The following is a 14,552-nucleotide window of genomic DNA, read 5'->3' on the forward strand; positions in this document are numbered from 1 at the left end:
ACGCAAACCCCCATGGCTTCGCCATAAAAACTAAATAGAAAAAAAATCCATTTAGGTAATTATAGAATCTTCTCACAAAATTCACGAGAATAGGTTCAGAAATGCTTGCTCTGTTTTGTTTAAGCTGAATAGGAGACCTTCGCTACGATCGATCAATTACCTATTGCATAGCGGGGAACAACTATCTACAGATTCAAATTGATTATCACAAACATGTAAAATAAAAACACATTAATAAACGATAGTATGATTTATTAAAATAACAGGATTCTAGTCTAGAATTCGACATCAACGCCGAAGAAGGTGAGCGTGTTTTGTTTGGTGCTCCTACGCCAGCCGCGGACCAGGCTCAAGATGGCAGACGTCGATTTGTCCACGTAGGCCTCTGGGAAAAGCAGTGATAGCTAGCAATTACTGTTAGTACGCAAATGAGCAGTACATATTTCTGCAGAAAGAGTGCGTATTCACGATATGTCCATAGGAATTTTTTGATTTGGTGAATTTTACGATCGACCGCCGACATAATATGTATATATGTACTCTGAATTGTGAATTATATGGCGCCCAACGAGGGGCCACCGAGAAAACTGAACACGATAAACTTACTGAGGTGATTTGCATCGTTGTAGTCTGGAAACTTCTTGTGATAAGGCTTGAGTAGGTACACTAGGTCGGTCCCCACCACGCCACATAGGTAGTCTATCACCGAGCCCGCCACGCGTCCGTCGTTGCTACTTTGGTGCACCTGAGTACAACATCGCAAAGTTGGTTAGAAATATTTTGTCGCTTATGAGTTATGAGTAGAAGCTTTATAGTCTCGTAATGCCCACCATACAACATTTTCCAATTTTTTATTTGAACCTCTGTAAATTAGTAAATTGGGATGATTTCTGTTTGTTTGAGAAGGCAGTGAAACAAAAGGAATTCTACTAATTCGTTTATGAAAGGTTCTAATTAGGCTGAAACGGTGTATATTGTAATGCATATTGGGCCTTAAGAAATATAATAAGAATTTACTTAGCAATAGAGCCCCTAACACAATACATTTGACATTAGTATTTTGGGAGGGATTTGTAGATAAATACCTACGATAAATATATCCTTAAATATAATATTTTATTTCACTTGTCATAGCAATCGAAAGATTTAGAGGTAGAGAAGATTTTTTTAAAGGTACCTACTGAATAATAAAAATACCCATTTATCCTCGTCTTATAATAGGGCCTGTAGGCCGAGCACATGATTGGCGCGACAGTATCTCGCCGCGAGATAGACTACCCGTCTTTTACTAACTGTATGAATTAAAGAGGGACGGGTAGTCTATGTCGCGGCGAGATACTCTCGCTCCAATCATATGCTAGCCCTGCAGGTGCATCTACAATTTCGGTATTATTTTGGGTCCTTTGATATTGCTTTAAAATATGGCGCCCAACGTGGGGCCATCGAGAAAACCGGCTTTAATTCAAACTCAAAAACTCAAAATGTTTATTCTGTAAATAGGCTTAAGCTAGCTCTTTTACATGTCAACTTATAACTATATATACATAATTATTCTATTTTAACATAAATGCATCCTTATCTTCTACGAATTCCTTAACCGTATAATAAGCTTTTTGTAAAAGCTGTCGTTTTACAATTGACTTGAATTTATTCATTGACAATTTCGTTAAATTTGATGGTAACTTATTATAAAAGCGCACACTGTTCCCCATAAATGACATATTATTTACTCTATTTAATCGGAATTGCGGAATCGCCAATTTATTTTTATTTCTAGTGTTAATTATGTGTATGTCACTATTCAATTTATACATGTCGATATTTTTTCTTACATACATTATATTTTCGTAAATATATTGACAAGCAATAGTGAGAATATTGATTTCTTTAAATTTATCTTTAAGAGACATTCGCGTTCCTAAATTATATATGTTACGGACAGCACGCTTCTGTAAAACAAAAATTGAATTAATGTCAGCGGCTTTGCCCCACATTGCAAATTGCAAATGCCGTAAGACATGACGCTGTGGAAATATCCAAAATACACCAGCCGTACTGTCTCAATATCTGCAAGTTGACGGATTCTTTTAACTGCGTATGCTGCTGAACTTAGTCTACCGGCCAGTGTAGAAATGTGCGTACCCCACTGTAATTTTGAATCTAAGGTTAGGCCTAGAAAAACAGCTTTATTATCAAAATCTAAAATTTCATGTTTTAAAACAACCGAGCGTCACTCGCATGCTGTACATTAGGCATAGAGAATCTTACACATTTAGTTTTCTTGGCATTGAGAAGTAAATTATTAGTAGTAAACCAATGAACTACAGAGGACAATACATCATTTATTTATTTATTTAATAAAATACAGAGTATTCATACAATAATCATAGCCCCGCAAAACTCAATAATGAGTTTGACTGTGGAGTCATCAGTCTCTAGTTACATATGTACTTAAATTAATTTTATAGTACCTAGTGCAATTACTACAAAATATTGAGGTAGTGTATTTTTAACATAGATTTAAATTTAGACTTCTTATTTTCACATCTTATGGCTTCGAGCAAACTATTAAGCAAATATGGAATTCTTTTCCTAAGGGTTCTATCCCCGTAATAGTTATTAATTCTAGGAACGCTATTTCATTTTAATCACTCTGTTTCCTTTTTACTTTAAATATAATAGATGTATCATCAGCAAAGAGAACCAACTTATGCTTTTCATTAACTATATAAGGCTTTATAAGGAGGGTTTATATAGACGAGAAACAAGAATGGGCCAAGAATAGATCCTTGGGGGACGCCCATTGAAGTAATAGACCCCGACGATTTAGTTTTATTTATGTCCACTTTCTGAATGCTATTTATAAGATAGGACCAGATGAGATCAAGAGCCTTATACTTCACGCCGTAGTGGTTTAGCATGCGAATAAGAGTGTCATGATCGACAGGCCTTCAAAGCCCTTCAAAGGCCTTCGACAGATCGCAGAACAGAACAATTAAATTTACACTTGAAATGAAGATATTATACAAATATCCGACCTCATATACTCTTCCATCGGGCTGACGCGATAACCTGGCTGCATATTCTCCGATATCTTGTAAAGTGTAATAGTTGCTTGGCATTCGTAGCGAATACCGCCACGGGTATACCATGAACTCCTACAAATGAAAAGGAATTGTGTGAATTTTGGATATCTAAGTGGGTACCTGAAGATACTTCTGCTTCTTCTAGCTATACTCGAAGCTGGCGAAATTTTTAAGCTTTTGAGGGCTTTTAAGATTTTTGTCCATTCACATATTTTCATCAACAGACACCTAACTACTGGACTTAGATCACAGGATTCCCAGGAATTTCACAACCTTTAAAAACAGCGTGTCACCAGTCAGACGCCGAAAACAGTTAATAATGGAATAGGATCCGGCTTGTTCAATAAGTATGGGTGCCAAAATTCCTTGAAATATAAATAAAATATTTCATTTCTTCGAAATAATATACCTTCTTTAGGACAAAACTTGCGTGTAAATGTACAGCAAGCTGAATGGTTTCACCAAGTTTGTCGACATATTTCCGTATAGCTTGTGCTTCGTTTGTAGAAAATGGCCGAACGCCTGGAAACCATTGCGAGCAACGGTCGGGAGATTTGCTGACATCATCTAAATCAAAGAGGGATATAATAAGATAGAGCAGTACTGTCATAGTAAATTTTGTAACCACAGCAAATTCACTGCCATCTATCGATACACTTTAAAACTAAAAATGAAGATTTATAAAAATACGTTAAAATGTATTTAAATATGGATAAATGATTTTTTTATTTGCATTAATTATTTTTATATGATTTTGACCCATGTTATTTCACTGATATGCGTTAAAATTATAAATAACAAACGAAACCGTCAACGCCCTCTATACGAGAGTAGGCAAAAGCTAGTGGCGCCATCTGATCGAGAATCAAATTTTCGTGATTCATGGCACGTTTTTTCCTTAGACTGTATCCATCTTTTACGGAGTAATATCTATCTTTGTCTAAATGTTTAAAAAGGCACATATATATGACGTCATCATAATGACTCACTGCTACCTGGGATAATTGGATAGGTACTATTAAAACATTTGCAAGAAGCTATGTCGGCGGCCAATCGTAATATCCGTCAGATCATGAAATTCCTAGGCATATCGTGAAACGTGAAACGTCTCGTCCCCTGAGTCGATGAAGCCCCGTCTGATTTCTGGACAGTTTGCCCATAGGCAAAATACAAAGCTCTATAATTACCTATTATTAGTTATTACATAAGACCTAAACTGTATCACCTGTGTTCTATAAATAAATAAATACTTTACTTTTTAAGTAGGTACTTCGTGCATCTGCAGCAACCGTACCTACTACCTACCGTCAAAACATTACACAGGAACTTTACGGTAACTTTACGATTTGGCGGATATTACGATCGGCCGCCAACATCACATCTTTAAATTTAAGAGCCAACAGGAGCTGAGCGAATTCTCAATTTTGAGATTTCAAACTGATTATCTCCGTCGCGCTGACGGGGGCGGCGCCGCCATATCCCCGTGTGTGTGGTGCACGCACACAGACGCGCACGTCATTTGCGCTCATGGACCTTATGCCTGCAAGTCGCGTCGCGGTCGCGGCCCGCTATATAGGCATATCATAGGCTATAGCTAGTTCTTACAAACTTTTTCTGTTAGCTTAGCTCGCTACCACCACTGAGCGTTTACTTATTTCCTGTTATTGTGATTTAACTTCTTGATTTTAGGTAGCTGAATTCAATATCCTTCTACAACCTGCAATCCAAATAACATTTTGACTTTTACAGGAGAGTAAAAAAACAATCATTTCTTTTCTCGTTTCCGTGCGGAAAGTATCAACTTTCGACACGCTGTGCTATTAGTACCTACATTGTGCAACGAGGGGGGTAAGTGAGATTTTGTAAAGGAGGAGTTTACAATATTCTTACCCCCGGAGTTACACACAATGGTTTTCGTTACACTTGTGATGAAAAACTAAATTTTCAGGGAAATAATTATAAAATACGGTGACATTTCAAATATTCGTCCGCCATATTGTCATTTCTTGACAGGTTAGGCATCTAAGGCACAGACCTTCGGCATTCAGCCACGATTGAAAATTTTGTGTAAAAATATTTTAAACGGCTATTAAACTAATCCAATTAAATATTATAAACAAAAATACTAAATTATAATTGTCAATATTTTAGAAGTAAAACTCCCTTACACACCCTTATACTTTAAACAAAGTATTTTACTTATAACTTACTTGGTTCGTACTTCGTATGAATTAGTGACATATCTAATTAAAAAAAGAAAGCTATAACTCCCGCGGGAACAATATAGGCCTTTTGTTTTCCCTTCAGTACACCTGCATGAAATAAGATCTTTTCGAGCAAGTGTGATGAAAAACAAATTTGTCGCTCTCCGGCTTCGTTGATTAGAAAAAAAGAAAGCCTCAGGTTAGATAAAATTATCATAACAAAGAAACATGTGACATGAGATATTTCTTACGTTGATGTAATTATACAGTTTTATTAATGGTCCGTTTTTTATTTATGAGTCAGATTTTGATTAAAATAGGTATGTTTGAAGAGCTCCTAATCCTGGTCGGAATGAATAAGAAACCCCAATTTGGGACAATAGTCTAGTCTACAAAACGTTCAAGGTGGTTAAAAATATAGTGTAAGCTGTTCGCATTAAAAAACCGCAAATCGATGTACAGGTTAGCCGTTTGGTACACGTATACTAGAGGTCAAAACAAAATTATCGACCCGCAGTTCCTAAAAAAAAATCCCTTGGGAGGGGAGTGCTGAAACTTTTTTTTGTATAAAAAATCTTTTTTTTTGTATAAAAAAACTTTTTTTTTTAAACCTATCGTATTCTTCTCTTATCTATCATACGAAAGGGCTTTTTGTAGCGATTCTGAAAATATATCACATCATTACATTTTAGCCATTTTTCTTAAATTGAAACAAAAAGAATTTTCAAAATATACCAAGTTTGGGCTCCTCCAGATACGATATGGCTGATTTTTTTTGTACAATATACCAAAAATGATACGTGATTTCCTCATATCTAACCCAAAAAAAGGAATTTTAAAAATAATTTTATTTAGTTTTTTTTTTTAAATACAAAGTGACACAGTTAGGTTTAAAGATCTTTATTTTCTCATAAGAATACATAATATTCACTTACACGAGAATTAATTGTTTTTTCACGCAAAATACATTTTATCGGTGAGCGCACACTTAACCTATAACAAATAACTTAATACTGTATTAACATATATGACTTAAACTAAAAGTATACAAATTAAACTAAATTAAACAAAAAACACTTTTTTTTGTTTTTTTTTTGTCGGGTACATCAATAACTTATAAACAGAACAATTAGCAATGGAATGCGAGCGTAGTTGCTACGGCCCGGACCGGCCGTTCTACTTCAATACCTATTTTACGAGACTTATGGAACTGTACTGCAGATACGGTACATATTAATCATACAAGGATACGTAATATCCATATATCCAACGGGAAATACCTCTTTAACCCTTTAACTTGACCCCAAACTTGGTATGTTTTGAAAATTCTATTTGTTTTAATTTACAAAAAAAAATGGCTAAAATGTAATGATTTGGTATACTTTTAGAATCGCCTCAAAAAGCCCTTTCGTATGATACCACACACGATAGGATTTTGAAAAAAAAAAATGTTTTTTTCCATACAAAAAAAAATGTTGTAGCACACCCTTCCTAAGGGATTTTTTTAGGAACTGCGGGTCAAAAATTTTATTTTGACCTCAGTATGCGTGTGCCAAACGGCTAACTTGTACATCCATTTGCGGTTTTTCTTTGAAATTGGGCTTGTACGGCTGCCACTAATAGAGATACTAACTCCTAAAAATACGTATGATACCTCATTAGATTCGGAATGATGTCTAGAAAAATGTATTCGAAGCATTCCCACATAAAAAAGTTCAAAAAACGTACCATTACGCAAAAAACAGCAAAAAATCACGTTTGTTGTTTGGGGAGCCCCACTTAAATATTTATTTTATTCTGTTTTTAGTATTTCTTGTTATAGCGGCAACAGAAATACATCATCTGTAAAAATTGCAACTGTCTAGCTATCACGGTTCATGAGATACAGCCTGGTGACAGACTGACAGATAGATTGACAGACAGTCAGACAGACAGACAGATATTATTTTAAAGGTATTAAATATTCTTTTAAAAATTAGAAAAAAATATGGTGCATTTAAAACATATCATGGAATATACTACGGTTATAAGTTGATAGTATGTAAAGTTATTTTTTCAACAAGTTAGGCAATTATTAAGTAACCACATTTTTCTCGAACTTTCGTCTTTGTTGTAAATAAAAAAAAAGAAAATAATTGGACTAAAAAGTATTTCGCCTCGTGGAGCCCTTTTCATATACATACTTAATAAGATCACGTCATAAACGATTTAATAAAAGTAATACTTTATTTAAAATAAATTTTAGAATAATAGTGAAAATTGTAAAATATAAAACAATATTTTAACCAAAGTATTACTAATTCTTTTTACAATCAAATGTATGAATACGTACTTAGAACTGATACTTTTCTAAATAACGAATAAATGGACTAAATTGTGTAATTAATTTTTAGTGCAAATCACCACAATTTGCTTCTAAAGAGCAAATCAGTGACCAAAAATTATATATGATTCTAATGTTTCGTTCATATATTCAGATTTGTGTATGAAAATGTGAAACTATTATTTCTAAAATAAATTATTCGTCCCTAATTTACACAATAATTATACCAAATTTGATCTCATAGCAACAGATATGTAGAAATAGAGGCAAACTGGACCGCAGAAGCCGACTTTTCCCCTCCCTTTTTCGCGGGTTACCAGGACTTAATCTCGTAGCTAGTGCGTCAGCTCAGCTTTGTATGAACCAAGGAATAATAAATAGTGTTAAACGATATCCCCTGAGGCCAAAGTGCATACTCACTTTACTTACTTCGCCTACTAAGAGGCAAATCGCGACTTTGAAAAGGTTTATCGATCTTATCACATCACTAGATTATCGACATTTAATGTCGACTATTGCCCATCACTTTTCTGTCTGTGTACATATTTAGAAACTTGACCCCGCCCCTAAAATTAGTGCGATAAGAACAACTGCAGCTTAGGCGAAAAATCCTGCGTAAAAATCTCAAAAATCGAGGTTTTGTACTCGACTGTTTCCTCCTCCAAAACTTAACCAATCGTAACCAAATTTGGAAATCTAAATGATTATGAAATTGTCTGTGTCGGACTGTTTTGATTTTTTGGCTAATTGATACCAGTTTTGAATACCACGCCTCTCATTGCGGCATAGTCAGTGAGGCCATTTTTGGCCATGTGTGAAGGGCTCTAGCGCCTTAAAAAACAAAAATATCAAAAAAAGCAAAACACACCGACACAGATATTGACAATATTAATCTGTGTTGAAAAAATCATTGCTCTAGCTTCAAAAACCACGGAGGAAACAGTCGAGTACGTTTGTATGGAGAAATGACCACTCCTGTTGGCTCTTAACCATGACAATCGTGCGCTATACAGGTGAGGTCGGGCAAGAAGAACGCCGAAGAAATAGGAACACTTGTTTGGAATAGTCATACTGTTCTTCTTGTTATCCGGGTAGCACGACATATGAAAGTTGATGCATGATTCAGTCGATCAGTGAAATCAATTTAAACATTATTTTAAAAATGATATGGTAGTTCATGAATTCATGATATTTAGGGTCCGAAGGTTTTTACGATAAAATAATTAACATTACATGCCTACATATAATAATAACATATAGGCACATATAGTTTGTCAAAGGACTGTCTCATTTCAAAAATAGACAGAGAGAATCATACTATCTTTGTCTTACACTAGTACTAGCACCCAAAAGAAAAGGATGAGTATAATTTTTTTTGTTCTTATTTACTGTCAATTTGGTTTGACCAACTATACTTAATATCTAAAAACGTGATTTTACAGCACGGGACAAATTTTGTGTACAGCCAGCAAGGTTACATATCAGAATACCGAAAATTGACTTACCTAATGACGAATCACCTCGGGCTATGCTCGATTCACCTATTTTTACATTACCTACGATCATTTTACCTAACGATCATTTTACCTAAACATTGAATGACCTAAGTTTATAATATCTAATCTCAATTAACCTAATGGACGAAACACCGAATGCATGATATACCTAATGAACGTTTTACCTAACGCACGTTTCAGTTAAAAAAGTTGGAAAAGTAAAAAGCATTAGTAGTAGTAGTAGTAGTAGTAGTAGTAAATCACTTTATTGTACAAAACAAAAATTGATAACATGAAATTGGCATTAGTTCCCAAAAACCAACTTTGCGAACGCTAAACAGCTACGTAAAGTAGCACTTTTTGAACAACTGTATTGTAAAATACTTTTTGTGTTCCTACAAATATATCCTCAAAAAAAGGAAAAAAATATAAAAATGCAAAACTATTACGTCTGTACATTGCTCGACAGCAATAGATTCATTCAAAATAGTATTTTCCACCATTAGGTATATTAGCTTTAGGTATTTCGTTCAAAGTTTAGGGGTATCGACTATTAGGTATATCGACTTTAGGTATTCCGTGCATTAGGTATATCGACTTTAGGTGTTTGGTTCGTTAGGTATTACAGCTTTAGGTGTTTCGAGCAATAGGTATATCAGCTTTAGGTAATTCGTGCATTAGGTATATCAACAGTAGGTATTTCGTGTATTAGGTGAATCGGCTTTAGGTATTTCAAGCATTAGGTGTATCAATTTTAGGTAAATCGACTATAATCAGAGCTTAGGTAAAACAATATTAGGTGAAACGTGCATTAGGTATTTCGTTCATTAGGTGTTATGAGCTTAGGTTAATTGTCCATTAGGTATTATAAAAAATAGATGTATCGAGCATAGGTCAATCGACATTAGGTAAATCAATTTTCGGTATTCTGATATGTAACCGCCAGCAACTAGCAAAACGGTTACAAGAGGAAAATGGGGACTACCTTTGGATGGAGAAGCGGTTGTTCCCTTTCCTCTTAAGTGACAGTACCTAAGCGTTTCGTTCGTTACGGAGCGTTCGCTCCGTGCCAATCTTTAGATTGGAAGATTGGCATCTTGTCTACGCACCCAGGAAGTGAAAATTTTCGACGATAGTATGCGCGTTTGGGAGCAATTTTTACTTAAAACCTTGAGACGTATGTAATACTTACTTACAAGCTATTGAAGCTATATATAAGCACATTGTGTTTGGACAGCTATTAAAGTGGAGCCGTTAACCACGTACTTGCTAGGTAAGATACACACACGTGTATGTACTACACGTAAAATAGGTTATGGGGTTTACGGCTTCACTATAGCTGTCCAAACATATTGTACATGTAATGAGCGACAGAGATGTTGATAACAAAATTTCTATTTACGTTTTTCGCGGTAGACCCTCAGCACAAGCACCTACAAATTAATTAATTGTGACGTAGATATTAATAAACCTTGAAAAGCTATCTCACCTTGCCAATGAAATGCGAAATTACGATTGATATTAGTGCCAAAACATGTGTCCGTCCCCTTTTCGGTATCCACATTCTTGTGCCACTCATCAGCGCGGGTCTTGGCTCTAGCTGTTAGATTAACAGCCCATTCTTTAGCGTTTAGTGGCGGTAGATAGCGTTGGCTTTGAGTGAAATTTATACCATCGGGATTTGCCATTGGGATTAAATACCTAGAGAGAAACGACAAGTACATTCGTTATAACATTATTCGATAATTTTGTGAATCAATGCAATATATAGGTATGAGTATCTTCTATCTTACCAATCGTAGTCATTGAAGAAGGGTGTCTGATAATTAGTATCGTACAGAAGCTTTTCTGCCAGCTCTAGAACTGCATTCGGCGCTCCCCATGCCATTCCATTTAATGCTAGAATTTACATAATCGAATAGGCATATACATTAAAATTCACATTACAAAATAATAATTTGTAATCATAGATCATAATAACTTTTTACAATTCTTGTATAGTATCTCATAGTATGTATTGACAAATAATCTGTTGCAAATTTAAGGTGTGCTTGCAGTATAAGAATAAGAATAAGAATAAGTTTATTGTTTACCGTGTCAAACATGATGTTAAAATGATACATAGTACATAGTACCAACGGCTACCCTTTTCGGGTATACAATATTTTACATAATTACAATATTATATACATCATCACTTATATTTATAATAAGTACATCTACAATTATACAGTTTTAAATGAAAAATACTCATTCAAATCATAAAAAACATGATCTATTAGCCACTGCTTTAGCTGTCGTTTAAATGACTGTCCGCTTAACATCTTAAGACTATTGGGTAAATGGTTGAAAATTTTGATGGCCGAGATAAGTGTACTATTGCAGTATTTTGTGTTATTAACCCTCGGGAGCAATATATTGTACTGATATTGAGGGCGTAAGTTATCACGCCGTGCTGACCAGAAATTAAAATAATGTTTATTGAACGATACAAACGAACACAGCTCAAGGATGTAGAGGCCAGTTAAGGTAAGGAATTTATTATCCTTGAAAATATTTCTGAGGGATTCCCTGTGATAGAGGCGGTATATAATGCGTATACATTTCTTCTGTAGCTTAAAAGTTGTTTTGACATTGACAGAATTTCCCCAGTAAATAACACCATAATTTAAAAGAGGGTAAACATTTCCATAATAGGCTTTTTGTACTATGTCTTCTGAGCAAGTACTAGATAAAACGGAAAGAGCATAACACTGGTTGGATATTCTTTTATTTAGTTTTTCAATATGAGATTTCCAGTTTAGGTGCGAGTCTACAGTTACGCCTAAGAAGTTCGCACTGTCTATATTTTGTACTATAGTGCCTGCGTGTTCTACGTTTAGCGCTATCGGATTTGTCTTATAATTCCTGAATTGCATAGTTTTAGTTTTTTCAACATTTACTTTTAAGTTTATAGAATTTAGCCAATCTACAACTGTTTTTAAAGTATTTTTAATTTTTGTCTGAAAGTTAGAATCTAAATGTTCATCTGAGAATAATATGGTTGCGTCATCAGCAAACATAACACATACTTCGTTAATGATTTTTGGCAGCTCATTTACATAAACTAGGAATAGTAGAGGTCCCAGAATGCTCCCTTGAGGAACTCCAACCTTAATGGGTTGGAATTCAGACTGTGTTTTTTCTATTGTCTTATTCCTCTTATTATAGCTTTCAAGAAAGCCTGTTGTCTATCTTTTAAATAGTTTTCTAATAGTTTGAGTGCATTTCCTCGAATACCTACGTTACTAAGTTGAGATAATAATATTTCTGGAACTACGCAATCAAACGCCTGCGACATATCTAAAAATAGTGCAGCACACCGTTTTTTTTCGTTAATTTCATCCCATATGCTTTTAAAGAGCTTGAATATAGCAAGAGATGTCGATTTGCCCTTTTGAAAACCGAATTGGTTGGGATCTATGATGTTATTTAAGTCAAAAAACTTCACAATTCTGTTGTATATACACCTTTCAACTAATTTGGAGAAACTTGGCAATCGTGCAATGGGACGATAATTAGATATTTCATCTTACTTACTACTACTATCTTATATACTGGTTTAATGATAGCTTTTTTTAAATCATCTGGAAAAGTCCCTGTTTGTAAAACCAAATTGATCACATGAGCAAGTGGGTCAGCTATATATTCTAGTGATGCTTTAATTATTTTTATAGGTATGTTGTCGTAACCAGAACTTTTTGTGTTTTTTAGTGCTCTTGTTACCTTCTTTATTTCAAAAGCATCAACTGGACCTAAAAATATACTTTTACAAATAGAAGGCGAAATTGGTTTGAAGTTATTATTTGATATATTTTTATTATAGTTACGTGTTATATAAAATTCGTTAAATATTTCTGCCATTTTTAAAGGATCTGTAATAACCTCATCATTAACTTTAATATTTTTACATGTAGTTGTTATAGAATTGGTTGAGGAGGTGTGTTGCTTAATAAGACTCCAAGTAGCCTTTGTTTTATTTGTGCTGCGATTGATATACATATTGTTGCTTATTATTTTTGATGAACGAATAACTTGTTTGAGTAGTTTGCAGTAATTTTTGAAGTCCGATATCTGCTTGGTATCATTTTTACTTTTTAACTGTGAATACTTGAGTCTTAGTAAACCAGAATGCCAATTTTATTGTGCCCTTCGGCGTTTAACACGGGAGGACGTGTTCCAGACAGGTTCTAGGCGTGTATAGGTGTGATTCATTACAGGTACGTACCAGCTATGACAAGAATTCCAGGCTTACTGCTCTGTCTATCACTTTGTAGCTCCAAAGCGATCAGGCTGCGATTCTGCGCTGTTTTCGGTTGAAGATACAACAGGCGAGACACGTCCGGCGCCTCGCGGACCATACGCTCGGCCGCTAATACTACATCGTTGCTATCGACGTATTTCTTGTATGTAAGCTCAGGTCCGATGCGCCTTATCTTGCGCATTTTTGCTCCTGATCTAAATTCATTGACAATAGTTTATTGTGTTATCCTCATAAGGCCTACTTTCCTGATCGAGCAGCAAATTCCAAACCCCATTTTAGAATCTCACATTTTAAAATCACACATTTGCTTTTTATAAAGACTGTGGGCGTAAAATACCCTGGTTGTTTAAACTTTTAAGTATAGCCTGTCCGCCTTTCCAAGATCAAGTGCGCCATACTCGCCATAGTAAGAATATGACGAACTTAATCTTACAAAATCGGACAGGCTATATATATTAGGTAATAAAATAAATAAATGAGCAAAGCTTGTATATATTATAGGTACTAGGCGATGATATACATGAAAAAAAAATGATAAAAATGATAAATGGTGATGATGATAAACGTGAATTTTAACAAAACTAATTCAATCACCTTTTGAAATTTCGTGGCGGAAAAAATAACATATATGTAGCACCAAGGAAATACAGTATTGTTATTTGATAGAGTTTAAACTGCAAACGCATGGCTATAAAAGTAAAGAGGAAACTAAAAATATAACTTATTTTCGTAACAACACAAACTTCACAACGAAAGTCAAAAAATAACTTCAAACAGATTTCGCTCAGATTTCGTGTCAAGTGCAAAAAATAGGTAGAAAATGAATATAATGTTCTTAAGTACCTATCTAAGTGTATATTTTTCTAAACTAAAGTAAAAGTCAGTAAAAGTTTTTATAACTATTAGAAAAGAGAACGAAAGTATTCCTATTAATCCTATTATCACATGTAATCAATTACTTAATTCTTGATGCAAAATATGTTGATGGTGTTGATGTACCTTATCACTGGCGGCATCAGTAAAAGTAATTAGAAGAAAACGTAATTGTCTAAACTTGTATTGATGTATGTCAATTGATGATGGATAGAATTTTATCATGAAATTACATATATTTTTGATAGTTTTAGATTTTACACAGAT

General features: G+C 34.4%; 1 protein-coding gene across 1 annotated transcript; it reads right to left on the minus strand.

Annotated features, from left to right (window-relative positions):
- Nucleotides 1-233: 233 nt before the first annotated feature.
- On the minus strand, nt 234-13,659 carry LOC134744186 (zinc carboxypeptidase A 1-like). The gene is made up of 7 exons (XM_063677906.1): nt 13,377-13,659; nt 10,903-11,008; nt 10,599-10,810; nt 3,496-3,653; nt 3,039-3,158; nt 607-745; nt 234-385 (listed from the first exon to the last, which is right to left on the minus strand). Exons 1-7 carry the CDS (start codon nt 13,591-13,593, stop codon nt 276-278), a joined length of 1,062 nt encoding a protein of 353 aa, XP_063533976.1. The 5' UTR covers nt 13,594-13,659; the 3' UTR covers nt 234-275.
- Between the last annotated feature and the right edge of the window lie 893 nt (nt 13,660-14,552).

Source organism: Cydia strobilella, chromosome 9 (genome assembly GCF_947568885.1).
Source record: "Cydia strobilella chromosome 9, ilCydStro3.1, whole genome shotgun sequence".
Classification (NCBI taxonomy): domain Eukaryota; kingdom Metazoa; phylum Arthropoda; class Insecta; order Lepidoptera; family Tortricidae; genus Cydia; species Cydia strobilella.

Bases quoted from the DNA above. Each gene is read 5' to 3' on its own strand.
- LOC134744186 (XM_063677906.1), bottom strand. From the start codon at position 13,593: ATGCGCAAGATAAGGCGCATCGGACCTGAGCTTACATACAAGAAATAC. The intron at 746-3,038 runs GTCGGATATTTG...TGTTGTACTCAG, and splicing joins CCGATGGAAGAGTATATGAG to GTGCACCAAAGTAGCAACGA. The intron at 386-606 runs GTAAGTTTATCG...TGCTTTTCCCAG, and splicing joins CAACGATGCAAATCACCTCA to AGGCCTACGTGGACAAATCG.